The 12,909-nt window shown below is 43.8% G+C and overlaps 1 protein-coding gene across 1 annotated transcript; it reads right to left on the bottom strand.

Annotated features, from left to right (window-relative positions):
* Window positions 1-574: 574 nt before the first annotated feature.
* On the bottom strand, window positions 575-2,048 carry LOC143416488 (uncharacterized). The gene is made up of 2 exons (XM_076881744.1): window positions 1,844-2,048; window positions 575-858 (listed from the first exon to the last, which is right to left on the bottom strand). Exons 1-2 carry the CDS (start codon window positions 1,986-1,988, stop codon window positions 728-730), a joined length of 276 nt encoding a protein of 91 aa, XP_076737859.1. The 5' UTR covers window positions 1,989-2,048; the 3' UTR covers window positions 575-727.
* Window positions 2,049-12,909: the final 10,861 nt, after the last annotated feature.

The raw sequence follows: 12,909 nt of genomic DNA, 5'->3' as shown, positions 1-12,909 counted from the left end.
CAATGTTGCCTTCATGCTGTGTTGGAAATCTCGAAATTATCAAAAGACAGCTAGATGACTGACAATGATTTACAGTTGTTTCCTTTTCAGAACCAGATTATTAAAAATGTTAATGAAGAACACCTAATATGTTCTGACTCACAAACACAACACACAGAAGCTATTAACATGGACTTCAGTTTTAATTGGGTAGTATATGAAATTTACGTAAGACAATGAACGCAGCATATGAAGTAATTGACAGGGTGAAAAGGAGATCTGGATTTCATTTTTACAAAGCTTATAATATTGTATTTAATGTACCTCCACAAGAAAAGATGTATTGTGAAATGTATTCATTGACGTCATCTGCGTCACTTTGAAATTCAACAACTGTTTTAATCTATGAAATAATTTTTAATCATAGATTTTCAGAGACAAATCACTCACTATGCTTCTTGCTCACGATTTAGAGAACCTCCTGCTGGATACACACTAGAGAAAACGTGAGAAAACGTGCCCTGCATTTATTAACGTATTATTACGGCTTCTGTTTTCTAAGGACCTCCAAATATACACGCTTAATCAAAGATGACACAGTTGAAATAATACAGTTTTATTTTATTCATCAGTGAAAAATGAGTGTATCAGAAGTGCTTTAAAACAAGGCTAAAATATATGTAAACAGTTGCGAGAGCTTTCACGTAGCGTCAACGGCATTGGCAGCTGTGGGTGGAGCCTGTCTCGCTCAGGCTCTCAGTCCTCCGGGAAGTCTCAGCACTACTTGGATAACAGACATATGCTGGATTCCATATTCAGACAGCGCCTTCTTATCTTCATCCAGATTCTTGTCTGTGAATATCAGCCGCAGATTCCCATCTACACAGAGAGTGAGTGAGAGAGAGAGAGAATAAGAGAGTTTCTGTCACGGACCCGGTTCCGGGGACTCGGGGTTCGTGAACAGTGTGTACCTTTATTGTTATTAGTGTATTGGATGTATGTTTGCTGCACTGTGCTCTTGTGTTCCATGCTGGTGTGGGTGTGTGTGTGGCTGGAGGATGAAGGACAGCCACCTGCAGGCCTGATGGGTGTGGCCCTGCCAGCTGCTGGTCACGCCTAGCTTCCCACACACCTGCTCCTGATCAGGATCGTCGGGGGAGCTACTTAACAGAGCGGTGGAGCTTCCTCCGGCGCAGGATCGTTGAGTTAGACTCCATGTCAGTGTCTCTAGTGTTGTTAAAGTGTATGCCTGCCGGAGTTGGTGCCATAACGGCTGCTTCTGTCGTTTTTTCCTCAGGAGAGCGAAACACTGCAGGACGCACAGGGTGTGCGTAGGCACAGAGAGCACGGGATACCAGCACTTGGGAGAAGACACGTCACGGGAGTCGAGGGAGCACTTTTGGAGATTTATGTGTGGTGTACATTTACCTCACTGTAAATAAACCCACTGTTCATTCCACTAGTCCAGCGTTTGGGTCCTTTCTCCAACATCCCCCACGGTCTGCCCCCCAGACCGTGACAGTTTCTACTTTTTCTGCGTTAACGGTTCACTTTACTAAACTAAATAATTAAATGAATCTATAGCAAAATTCAAAATAAATAAACAAAGCTTCATAATGTAGGTTCCTTTTCTTTGGATCATCCGTTAGCCCCAGTGCTTACTTTAAATATATTATACTCTTCCGCGAGCAAGAAATCTAAGTCTTGATCCGCCACAACAAATTAAATATATTTTCAAAGGACATTTTGGAACAACCTGAACAACATGAAACCAAGAAAATTACCCTGAGCTCGTTATCGTGTGGACAATAATGTAGGCTAATACAACGTAAATTATGAGTGTTTCACTTCTCTTTGTATTTACCTGCAGTTTCTGGAAACTTCTGTCTTATTTTTTCCCTCAGCTGCTCCACTGTCATGTTCTTGAACTGCTCCTCGGTGTTGCTCAGGTCGACGGTCACCTTCCCACCCCTTACTCCAGAAACGACGACCTGGTACAGCTTCCCCATTCTGTGCGCTCCCTCCGCTTCTGCTGCGGACGCTAACAAGGTACTTCTGGGTCTGACGTTACAGGGCCGAGTATACTTTCACTTTCATCTAAATGATTGTTTTTACCACTCGTGCCTCTTCTTTTTCTTTTTCAGTTTTACACAGCACTATAAAAATGGGTTTGATATATTAGATTTCCTCTACAAAATGCAAATTCAGGGTTTTTTTTTGTAAAAACAAACCAATGAAAAACAAATACATGTTAACAATCTTCAAACGGTGTTTATGAGAAGCAGCTTACCATTGTCTACATTATAGTGCCTGTGCTGTGCATCACTCACCATTTACATACTCAATTGTTCAGTGTGTAAATGCATTCCCTTATTGGACACTCAATCATAGCTGGAAATCACCTGATATACCAGTTCACGATGAGTGGGCGTGTTTGTTTACCAGCTGTTCGCTTCTCCTACGCATTTTATTAAAAGTCAGTGCTGCAAAAAACTCTCTATAAACGCCACTGTGCAATAACGTATTTGTTTATTTTTATCACTATTATTTATTAGCATTAAATAATTCTTTAAAACATTAAAAAAAAGCTTTAATTAACTGCTGTCCTCATCATCAGCGCAAAAGAGTAAATAAAGTGAAATAAAGATACAAGAACACAGACCTGTTACAGAGCGCTGTTTCACGTGACTTCTGGTAACTGCAGGAGGAAGTCAAAGTTTAAAATTATGGTGCTGTCAACGCTCGGTTTTCCCTTCACTTACTGCAGACACAGATTGTTTATCCACGGAGGACGGAGAGTTTCTGAGCTAAAATGACCGACGAGAAACAATACGACCCCAGAGACACGACCCAGAAATTCGTCAACAGGCCCGATGATCTGGATCCGCTACATATATAAGAAAACTATTTAGTAGCCTAATCATCACTGAAGCCCCTTAATTCTGCTCTTTTTAATAACTGTGCATAATTTGATTTGGAATTATTATAACAAATGCACTGGTTATCCCAATTAAACCAAATGGAGTAGTATTTCATACACAAATTTTACTTTTGTGCTAAATTTCTGGGGTCGAAGTCTTTGCGCAAAGTAGGTTCTCTTTAATACCGGGCAGGCTTTTCCACACTGTTGAGTTCACTGTCTGCGCTTATTGTTGTTCCTCTCAGCTCCAGTGGAAGGAGACCAGGGTCTCAGAGCAGAGATGTCCTGCGGCCATGCCGTCACTCCGGACAGTCGCTTAATGGGTGGTGTTGCAGCCTGTTGGATCAGGTACTTTCCAGGCTCTGAATAAAGTCATTGTTTTCATATAGTTTTACTTTTAGATTTCTACAAAACAAAAAATTTAATAATTAGTTTAAATTAATTCTTTAAATGTATATATATATGTATATATATATAAAAAAAAAAACACCCAGCACGCCCCTGCGGGCGGTTTATCCTTCAAGCTCGGGTCCTCTACCAGAGGCCTGGGAGCTTGAGGGTCCTGCGCAGTATCTTAGCTGTTCCCAGGACTGCGCTCTTCTGGACAGAGATCTCCGATGTTGTTCCTGGGATCTGCTGGAGCCACTCGCCTAGCTTGGGAGTCACCGCACCTAGTGCTCCGATTACCACGGGGACCACCGTTACCTTCACCCTCCACATCCTCTCGAGCTCTTCTCTGAGCCCTCCAGCTTCTCGTGTTCCTTCTTCCTGATATTGCTGTCATTCGGAACCGCTACATCGATCACTACGGCCATCTTCTTCTGTTTGTCTACCACCACTATGTCCGGTTGGTTAGCCACCACCATTTTGTCCGTCTGTATCTGGAAGTCCCACAGGATCTTAGCTCGGTCATTCTCCACCACCCTTGGGGGCATCTCCCATTTTGACCTCGGGACTTCCAGGTTATACTCGGCACAGATGTTCCTGTACACTATGCCGGCCACTTGGTTATGGCGTTCCATGTATGCCTTGCCTGCTAGCATCTTGCACCCTGCTGTTATGTGCTGGATTGTCTCTGGGGCATCTTTACACAGCCTGCACCTGGGGTCTTGCCTGGTGTGATAGACCCCAGCCTCTATGGATCTTGTGCTCAGAGCTTGTTCTTGTGCTGCCATGATTAGTGCCTCTGTGCTGTCTTTCAGTCCAGCTTTGTCCAGCCACTGGTAGGATTTCTGGATATCAGCCACCTCCTCTATCTGCCGGTGGTACATACCGTGCAGGGGCCTGTCCTTCCATGATGGTTCCTCGTCTCCCTCCTCTTTCTTGGGTTTCTGCTGCCTGAGGTATTCACTGAGCACTCGGTCAGTTGGGGCCATCTTCCTAATGTATTCTTGGATGTTCGTTGTCTCATCCTGGACTGTGGTGCTGACACTCACCAGTCCCCGGCCCCCTTCCTTCCGCTTAGCGTACAGCCTCAGGGTGCTGGACTTAGGGTGAAACCCTCCATGCATGGTAAGGAGCTTTCTTGTCTTTATGTCAGTGGCTTCTATCTCCTCCTTTGGCCAGCCTATTACCCCAGCAGGGTACCTGATCACGGGCAGGGCGTACGTGTTGATGGCCCGGATCTTGTTCTTACCATTCAGCTGACTCCTCAGGACTTGCCTGACCCTCTGCAGGTACTTGGTGGTTGCAGCCTTTCTAGCGGCCTCTTCATGGTTCCCATTCGCCTGTGGGATCCCCAAGTACTTGTAACTGTCCTCTATGTCTGCAATGTTGCCTTCTGGTAGTTCAATCCCCTCAGTTCTGACTACCTTCCCTCTCTTTGTTACCATCCAACTACACTTCTCCAGTCCGAACGACATTCCAATGTCATTGCTGTATAGCCTGGTAGTGTGGATCAGTGAATCGATGTCTCGTTCACTCTTGGCATACAGCTTGATGTCATCCATGTACAGGAGGTGGCTGACAACTGCTCCGTTCTGTAGTCGGTATCCGTAGCCAGTCTTGTTAATGATCTCACTGAGGGGGTTCAGGCCTATGCAGAACAGCAGTGGGGACAGAGCATCTCCTTGGTAGATCCCGCACTTGATGGTGACTTGTGCTATGGGCTTGGAGTTGGCCTCTAGTGTTGTACGCCACATCCCCATTGAGTTCCTGATGAAGGCTCTTAGGGTCCCATTGATCTTGTACAATTCTAGGCATTCCAGTATCCAGCTGTGGGGCATTGAGTCATAGGCTGGATAGCGTAGTGGTTAGACTACACGCCTTTGGAACAGAGGATCGCAAGTTCGATTCCTGCCTGGGGCGTCTGTATCCAGTAAGGGTCCTAAGGCTAGACCCCCTATGCTAAGCAAGCCTACCGCAGACGTGAGCGAGACAGATAAATATGAAGGCATGCCGGCTCGGACGTCGCCCGGATCAACAAGGTCCGCGTCAGGTGTTGAGGAACCAGGGCACCCTGACGAAAAGTGGGCTACTGGAACAAGAAGGCATCGGTGGGCAAGAGACGAAAACAGGGCGTTGTTGGAATGCTACTATGCAAGTAACCCCGGCGGAAGGGGCTACATGAATAGGATGAGGGACCTATGGATTCTTCGATACCCAACATCCACAATGACGGTGAAACAACTAGTAGCTCAGTGTTCCAACATTCGAAAGAAGGGACTGCTCTCACAGCTAGAGATTGACGAGGTACAACACAAATGCTACGGAGGAGGAGGAGTCAGGACGCCAGGTCAGGGGGGAGATATCATCACCCCCACCCGAGATTGGGTACATAGCCCCAAGTGCGATAGGAGAAGGATCGTTGAGTGTGAGAGGAACTGACCTGAAAAATAGGATCATGGCCAAGCTTGAAACCTGGATCCCGCGTAGCCGGTTACCAAGATTACGTGAAGTTCCCTCAGAAGGTCTGCTAGATGATGTTAATGCAGCACTACGGGCAATATATATATATATATATTATATTTTTTTATTAGTTTTTTCTGTTTTCACAAATAGTACATAATTACATAACATAGGAAAGTGTACAATTCAGAACCAAAAGTAAATAAAAACAAACAAACAAACAAAAACAAACAGACTGATAACTAAGCACAGGGGCCCGTTCTTCGTACGTCGCTCACTACATCCAAGATCAAATGACACATCCAAGACCAAACCATCGCGCTAACATTGAGCTCGCTAATCCGGTTCCCCGAACACACCTGCCGTTGACGATTAGTACAGCTGGACGCAGTAATGTGACATCACTGGGTGTCGTAAAAGGGGCTACGCATCGATAGTAGAAACATTGATCGGCAACCCGATGATTGGTCGGCGAAAATGTCGAAGGGGCGCGCTCGGTATTTTCCGGCAGCAGAGCAAGAACTCATGAGTGAGGGATTTCAGGAGTTTCAGAGTTTAATTAAAACGCAAGGGAACACTGCAAAGGCTGCAAAAGCAAGGAGAGAGGGCTGGCAGAAAGTTGCTGACAAATCAAACTCGTAGGTAATTTAATAATAATAATAATAATGGATTGGGTTCATATAGCGCTTTCCAAGGCACCCAAAGCGCTTTACGATGCCACTATTCATTCACTCTCACATTCACACACTGGTGGAAGCAGCTACGGTTGTAGCCACAGCTGCCCTGGGACAGACTGACAGAAGCCAGGCTGCCATATCGCGCCATCGGCCCCTCTGGCCAACACCAGTAGGCGGTAGGGTAGATCTATCATATGACACTATATTGTCCAATATTATATGGCATTATATTATATTATATTATAATATGTTATATTATATTATATCCCCTTTCACATTAGAGCCACAACAGGACCCACAAGAACATGGGAACAAGTAAAAGTGAAATACAGGAGTATTCTACAGAATGGTAATATTTATCTCTTATATTGCTTTTCGTCTCTTGGCAAGGTAATACTGGCCTGTAATACTCTGTTAGTTTGTTCATAACAGCAACCAAGAAAAGGGCAGAGCAAAAAAACGACAGGTGGTGGTCCTGCACCCCCTCGTCAACAAGTTGGTTAAGTAAATAATACCCTCACGGGAATATCGATATCTCTCAATGAGCACACTGTCGCGCTGAGCTAAAGGATCCTGTCTATCCCGCAATATACGCTGAATTCTGAGGACTCTCCTTATCAATCTTGCACCTTCCGCAATGGGTGGCTCGCGTATACAGACAGGACATGGCTGTGACAGACTTCCCAAATCCACCTTCGCTTTTATAGCCGTGGTCTCTCATCTTGATTACACGAAGTAATTTACAATTACTACTCTGAAATATGAATTACATCTGTAATAATCACATACATGTAATAGAATGTTAATAGTACATTTCCCTTTTTTAGGAAATGACCTGTATGTATCTGTGTGACATCAATACAAGGATCAAGTGCAGCATTATCTTTAGTTACATTGATGTTATTTATTTATGGTGAAACAGTGGTGGAATATCGCTGTTGCTTTCGTATAAATGAAGCGGACATACTTGCGTGGCCGCAATCTAATCCTGTTTACATAAAGTAAACCTGCTCCCGAGCAGGTTTACGCTTACGGCTCTGTTGCTATGACAGCAAGTCCCGGATGAGCTTCGGGGAACAGAACGATCCAAGATCACGCGAAATCGTCAACAATCTAATCCAGCTAACTTACTTAGCGAGGTACGAAGAACGGGCCCCAGGTCACCAGCTCAGTTCCATCTAAAAATAAATAAAGAGAGAATACAATACAATACAATACCTGTGGTCCCAGTAGTACGTTGCAGTTTGAACACTCAAGAGAATCCTTGTAACATAATATTAGAAACATCAGGTTCCACATAATTCAAGTATGGTTCCCACACCTTAAAGAATTGGTCTGTTTTTGAGTGCAGTATACATGTAAGATATTCCAATGGCACTAAATCCAACACTACTCTTTGCCAACCCTTAATAGTTGGTGCTTTTTCATAAATCCATTGGAGTAGTATATTCTTCCTTGCCGCATAGGTGAGAACACAGTACAATCACCTATTATTCTTGGATATTAATCGCCGGCTGGGGAGGCCCAGTATGAGAGACAGAGGGTCCATCTCCAATTCACAACCGAAAATCTTCTCCGTTTCAGATAACACATTAGACCAATATTCTTGCAATTTCAAACATGACCAGAAGCTGTGAGTTAGGGTACCAATTTCTGTCTTACATTTGAGGCACATTGGGTGAAAGGGTAGGATTATATTGATGTCTGCAAAATATGGATATATGCATTCTGTGTATGATTTGTATTGCTTTGGTACGATTACAAACTGAGATTGATTTGGTATAACTCCAGACATCTTTCCACTCTTCATCATCAATTGCTATACCTAACTCCTTTTCCCATGTGCCTTTAAGCCTCTGTGACATCACTAAAAGTACAGAATATAAAGCCTTATAAAATATCTTCACAGGTACCTCTTTGTCTGTTAAAAATAATAATTTTTCAACAGGAGAGACTTCATGACTGTTGGGAGAAAACTCTGCAAAAAACCCAGGAGAAATAAAGACACAATGAGACAAAGTTACTTTCTTTGCTAAACGTGTACACGGGTGAGCTGCTGAGAACAACTCACACCATGAACAGTGGCTTGGCATTTTTTATAGGCACAGAGCACAGAGACAGTGAGAACAGGATAAGAAAATAATAAACAGATAAAATAAAACAACTCCATATATGGTGCTAGTCTAGTCAGCAGAGAGCTAGGAAAGATAAAACAATATGTCCTTGCTGGGAAAGTCTAAAAGACACTTCTAAACTAATCTAAGCACAGACAAAGGGTATCTTTGTACATTTAAAAGAAGGTAAAGAAACATCATTTTTCCTCTAACATTCCCTCCTCTTTTAACTTATTTTAAATGTGTACAACAATTGTCTGAAATATTAAGTATCTGTAGCAATTTTTAATTCTTCAAATGTCAGCATACTAGAAGTGTAAATCATGTGGTAAAAGAATAAAACAATAAAGGAATAAAAGAATGAAGGAAAATACAGTAAAACTAAAACTACAAAAAAGAAAAGAATAAAAAGAAAAAGAATATAAACCTTATGTTGTACCTGCATAAGCTACTAATGTGTTAATCAGTGCATGATCACTTGACAAGTCATTTTTAATCACCACGTCATTTATTAGCAGCTATTACAGGTTCTCCTCTAACAGCATTGCAACGGGATGCTGTTCTTCTTGAGGCACAGCAACATAAGCAGTCATTGTAGTTGTTATCATCTTTGAAATCATTACTCTTAGACATGGCACCACACACAACACTAATATGAGCAGTGCCACCATGATGAAACCCAGAAAGAAAACGGCTTTGCTACAGCAGCCAACCACGAGCCGCCAAATAACCAGTCCAGCCAGCCTTGTGGTGTAGCTGCTCCAGAGGTGTGGTCAGTGACATATTTCTGCAGAACGGTCAAATTCTGCAAAGCTTCATAAATGTCTCCTCCAGCTTCGTATCCATCAGGGATAAACGTGCAACATGTCTCCCCGATCAGCTTGCAAACTCCTCCTTGTGATGCTGTCAGCAGATCTAGAGTCAATCTGTTCTGCAGTACCATCATTCTGATGGCCTTCTGTTCTCCTGCTAAGGCCGTTCCCAGGGTCTTAGTCAAGTTGATGTGTCGTAACAGAGCATATCGGTTGATCTCCACATGGTCCCGCACCTCGGCTACTCCAATGCTGGGGATCAAGCTCTGCAAAAACTTCACTCCTCCTCCCCAGATGCGAAACTCTCCCGGCACTCCAGTGTCCACTGTGATTCCAAAAGAATTGGGTGAGGCGATGTCCACCTCACGTCTCCGTCGGCTGCTGGGGTGGTGTTCAATACTTTGCATGAAGAAGACGTGATCTGATAATTGCACCAGGGCGCACAACCCCCCCCCCCCCCCCCCCCCCCATCTCTCATCAGGGAGCGACAGATAAGCCTTATTGCCACATAGGAAGTACCAGTCGGCCAAAACTCTGGTTCCTCTACTGCTGGGTGCTGTCCGTGCACATCCTGTCTGTTACTGAGTCTTTGTTTGTAGTGGCATCTGGTAGCTGTAGTTGGAGCGACAGTTGAGGCTCATCAGCGTCGTGTTTCTGGCACAGGTTGCATTGATTGAACATGCCATACACTTCCTCTCATTCTTTGGTGGGCAGAAAGTGTATATGTATTTACACAGGTGAGTAGGCAGCTCCCCCACTGCCCGCGATCCATTGTTCATCACACATACTGGCAGTTGCGCTGCGCTCAGTTTGTTTAGTAGAATGACATCAGGCAGTGGGTCTGAGACTTGGGGCCAGGTCAGTAAGTTGGTCTGTCCGGAACAGTTCACATTCGTGAGTGACGATGACCTCTAGGTTGCGTTTGCTGGGATGCTGTAGTTGGCCTTGGACCAAAGAGTACCGTAGCCTGGATGCGTTGCCAGGCCCAACAGGCACCAACTGCGATCTTCCGGTATGCTGTATGGCCATAGGCCAGACGTCTGCGAGGATAGGGGCATATGGGCACATACATAGCAGTCAGTTTTATTATTCAAGTGAGCTGTAGTGTTCATAAACTGCCACCAGAAATTAGTAGCGTAGCCATGGGGAAACTTGGTGTGCTTTCCTTTGTCATATGGTGTCTGCCTTTCCTTCATATGACGTGACTTGTTGTCCCTCACGGACACAAAGATGAGGAGCCCGGCCAGGGTCAAGCCCGCTGCAGTGATAAGCAGCCAACACCTCATGACAACAGAACACACCCTCCTGTTGTGAGTAGAACTCTCGGCCAGAAAGGCTGATCCCTCCACCGAGCAGGATCACAACAATTGGGCGAGCCTGTGTCGGCTGAGTTTAGATGGCTTCACTTACTCTCCTGCAGTGGCTTTGATGGATCCAGGATGGTCGTTCCGCTATTTTGCAAGCGGTGGGTGTAGTGAGAAGAACTTGGTATGGTCCCTCCCACCTTGGTGAGCTCCAGTTTTTCCTTTGGAACACCTTGATCAGAACCCAGTCACCGGGCTGTAGTCTGCAAGACACTAGAGAGACATCATCAGGTTGTTGATTATGTACAATTATCTCTTTGTTTTCCAACAACTTAGACATCCATTCTGCTAATGTGGTTTCTCTGATTGATTTGTCTATTGGTTCACTGGTGATGGGCAGTGGGAATGGCCTGCCATGAATGATTTCGAATGGAGTTAGTTTCTGGGAGCCTTGCGTTAAGCGCATCCACATTTTCACTAAACCCAAACATTCAGGCCACGGCCTTCCTGTTTCTGCCATGCACTTCCTGAGCCTTTGTTTTATGGTGCCGTTAGTTCTCTCTACAAGGCCTGCACTTTGTGGGTGATATGCACAATGGTGTTTTATGCTGAAACCGAGTGCTTCAGAGACCTTAGTGATGACATCATTTACAAAATGAGTGCCGTTGTCTGATCGTATCAAAGCTGGGATGCCATATGTGGGTATGAAGTGATTGCACAGGCATTTTGCTACTGAAATTGCATCTGCCTTTTTCACTGGGTAAATTTCCGGCCACTTTGAGAACACATCTATAACCACTAGGGCGTATTTCGACCCTCGACATTCGCTTAGCTCAATAAAATCCATATGTGTGAAAAGGATAAGGTGGAGTGGGAAAACGGCCTCTTTTTGGTCTCAGGTTTCCCTGAGCATTATATTTTTGACACGTCATGCACGTTCTGACAAATTGCTTTGCTGAGGTTTCAAAATTTACAGTGTAGAAATGAGAGTTGACAATACTGGTCATTCCCCCCGTTGACAGATGCGTACAGCCATGTGTCACTAATGCTGCTGTTTTGTGGAGAGATTTTGGCAACACTGGCTTGCCATAACGCATCATTAAGTCGTTTGTCAGAACTGCACTGTGTTTTAGCCATTTTGCCTGCTCTGCTGTGTTTGCTGCTTTTTGTTCATTTTTCAACACATCCAGTGGAATCTGATGTGTGTGCACTGCCATCACTGTAGTGTTTGGCATTTGTGCCGCCTGTTTTGCTGCTCTGTCAGCAAAGTTGTTGCCTCTAGAAATGAAAGAGCCATCAGTTTTGTGTGCTGCACATTTACATAATGCGAGTTGTTGTGGTAAATGTATTACAATCAGTAGGTGTTGTAAGAGGTTGGCATGCTGAACCGGTTTTCCGGTTGATGTAATCATTCCTCTGTTTTGCCAATTTTTTGCAAAATGATGCACAGCAGAGAAAACATACTGGCTGTCTGTATGTATGTTTATTCGCTTGTCTTTGTGCATCTCACATGGTTTTGCTTCTATTATCATATTGTCTGTGGTCACTGCGTAACCTACACAATTCCGGCCTGTAGCAAATTTACTGGACACAACGGGTCATATATGCATTTAATAAAGCACCTGCGGCCACTTGCTGTATGTACTAGTTCTAAAGGGGCAGTTAATTGTTCTACAGTTGTGTGGCCTGAAGCTGACTTTACAACTAATTTGTCCTTTGAAAACTGTAAGTTCTTAAATGGCTGCCTCAAAACTGTTTTGTATTATTTCTCTGTGGCCTACTCCTACAATCTCGTGTGAAGTGACCTTCCTCTCCACGGTTCTAGCAGGCGTTGTCTCTATTTTATCTGCTGTCTCTGCGTGGCTGTCTACAGCCTTGGTGTCTGTGACCTTGCTTTCCTCTCTGTTCCTGATAGCCACCTGCAAATGAGTCTCTTAGTCTATTGTCAACACGTCAGCCTTATTTTTAAGTTACAGAATGCTTCTTTTTTTCTCTTCTCTATAGATGCAACACTACATTTTCACTTAAGGCATTTTTAGATAATTTCTAGTTTTTCAAACAATTCATGCATCTCACACATTTCAAACTTTGAAGTTAGGGTTGTTTTCCATTTATACATACATATATATATATATATATATATATATATATATATATATATATATATATATATATATATATATATATATATATATATATATATATATATATTTAACTCTGCATTGCTCACAGTTCATAGCTCACAGCTCTAAACCT

This window comes from Maylandia zebra, linkage group LG3, assembly GCF_041146795.1.
Source record: "Maylandia zebra isolate NMK-2024a linkage group LG3, Mzebra_GT3a, whole genome shotgun sequence".
NCBI classification, from domain to species: domain Eukaryota; kingdom Metazoa; phylum Chordata; class Actinopteri; order Cichliformes; family Cichlidae; genus Maylandia; species Maylandia zebra.
Note: the sequence above shows the minus strand (reverse complement) of the source record. Positions and strands in the feature narration are given on the sequence as shown.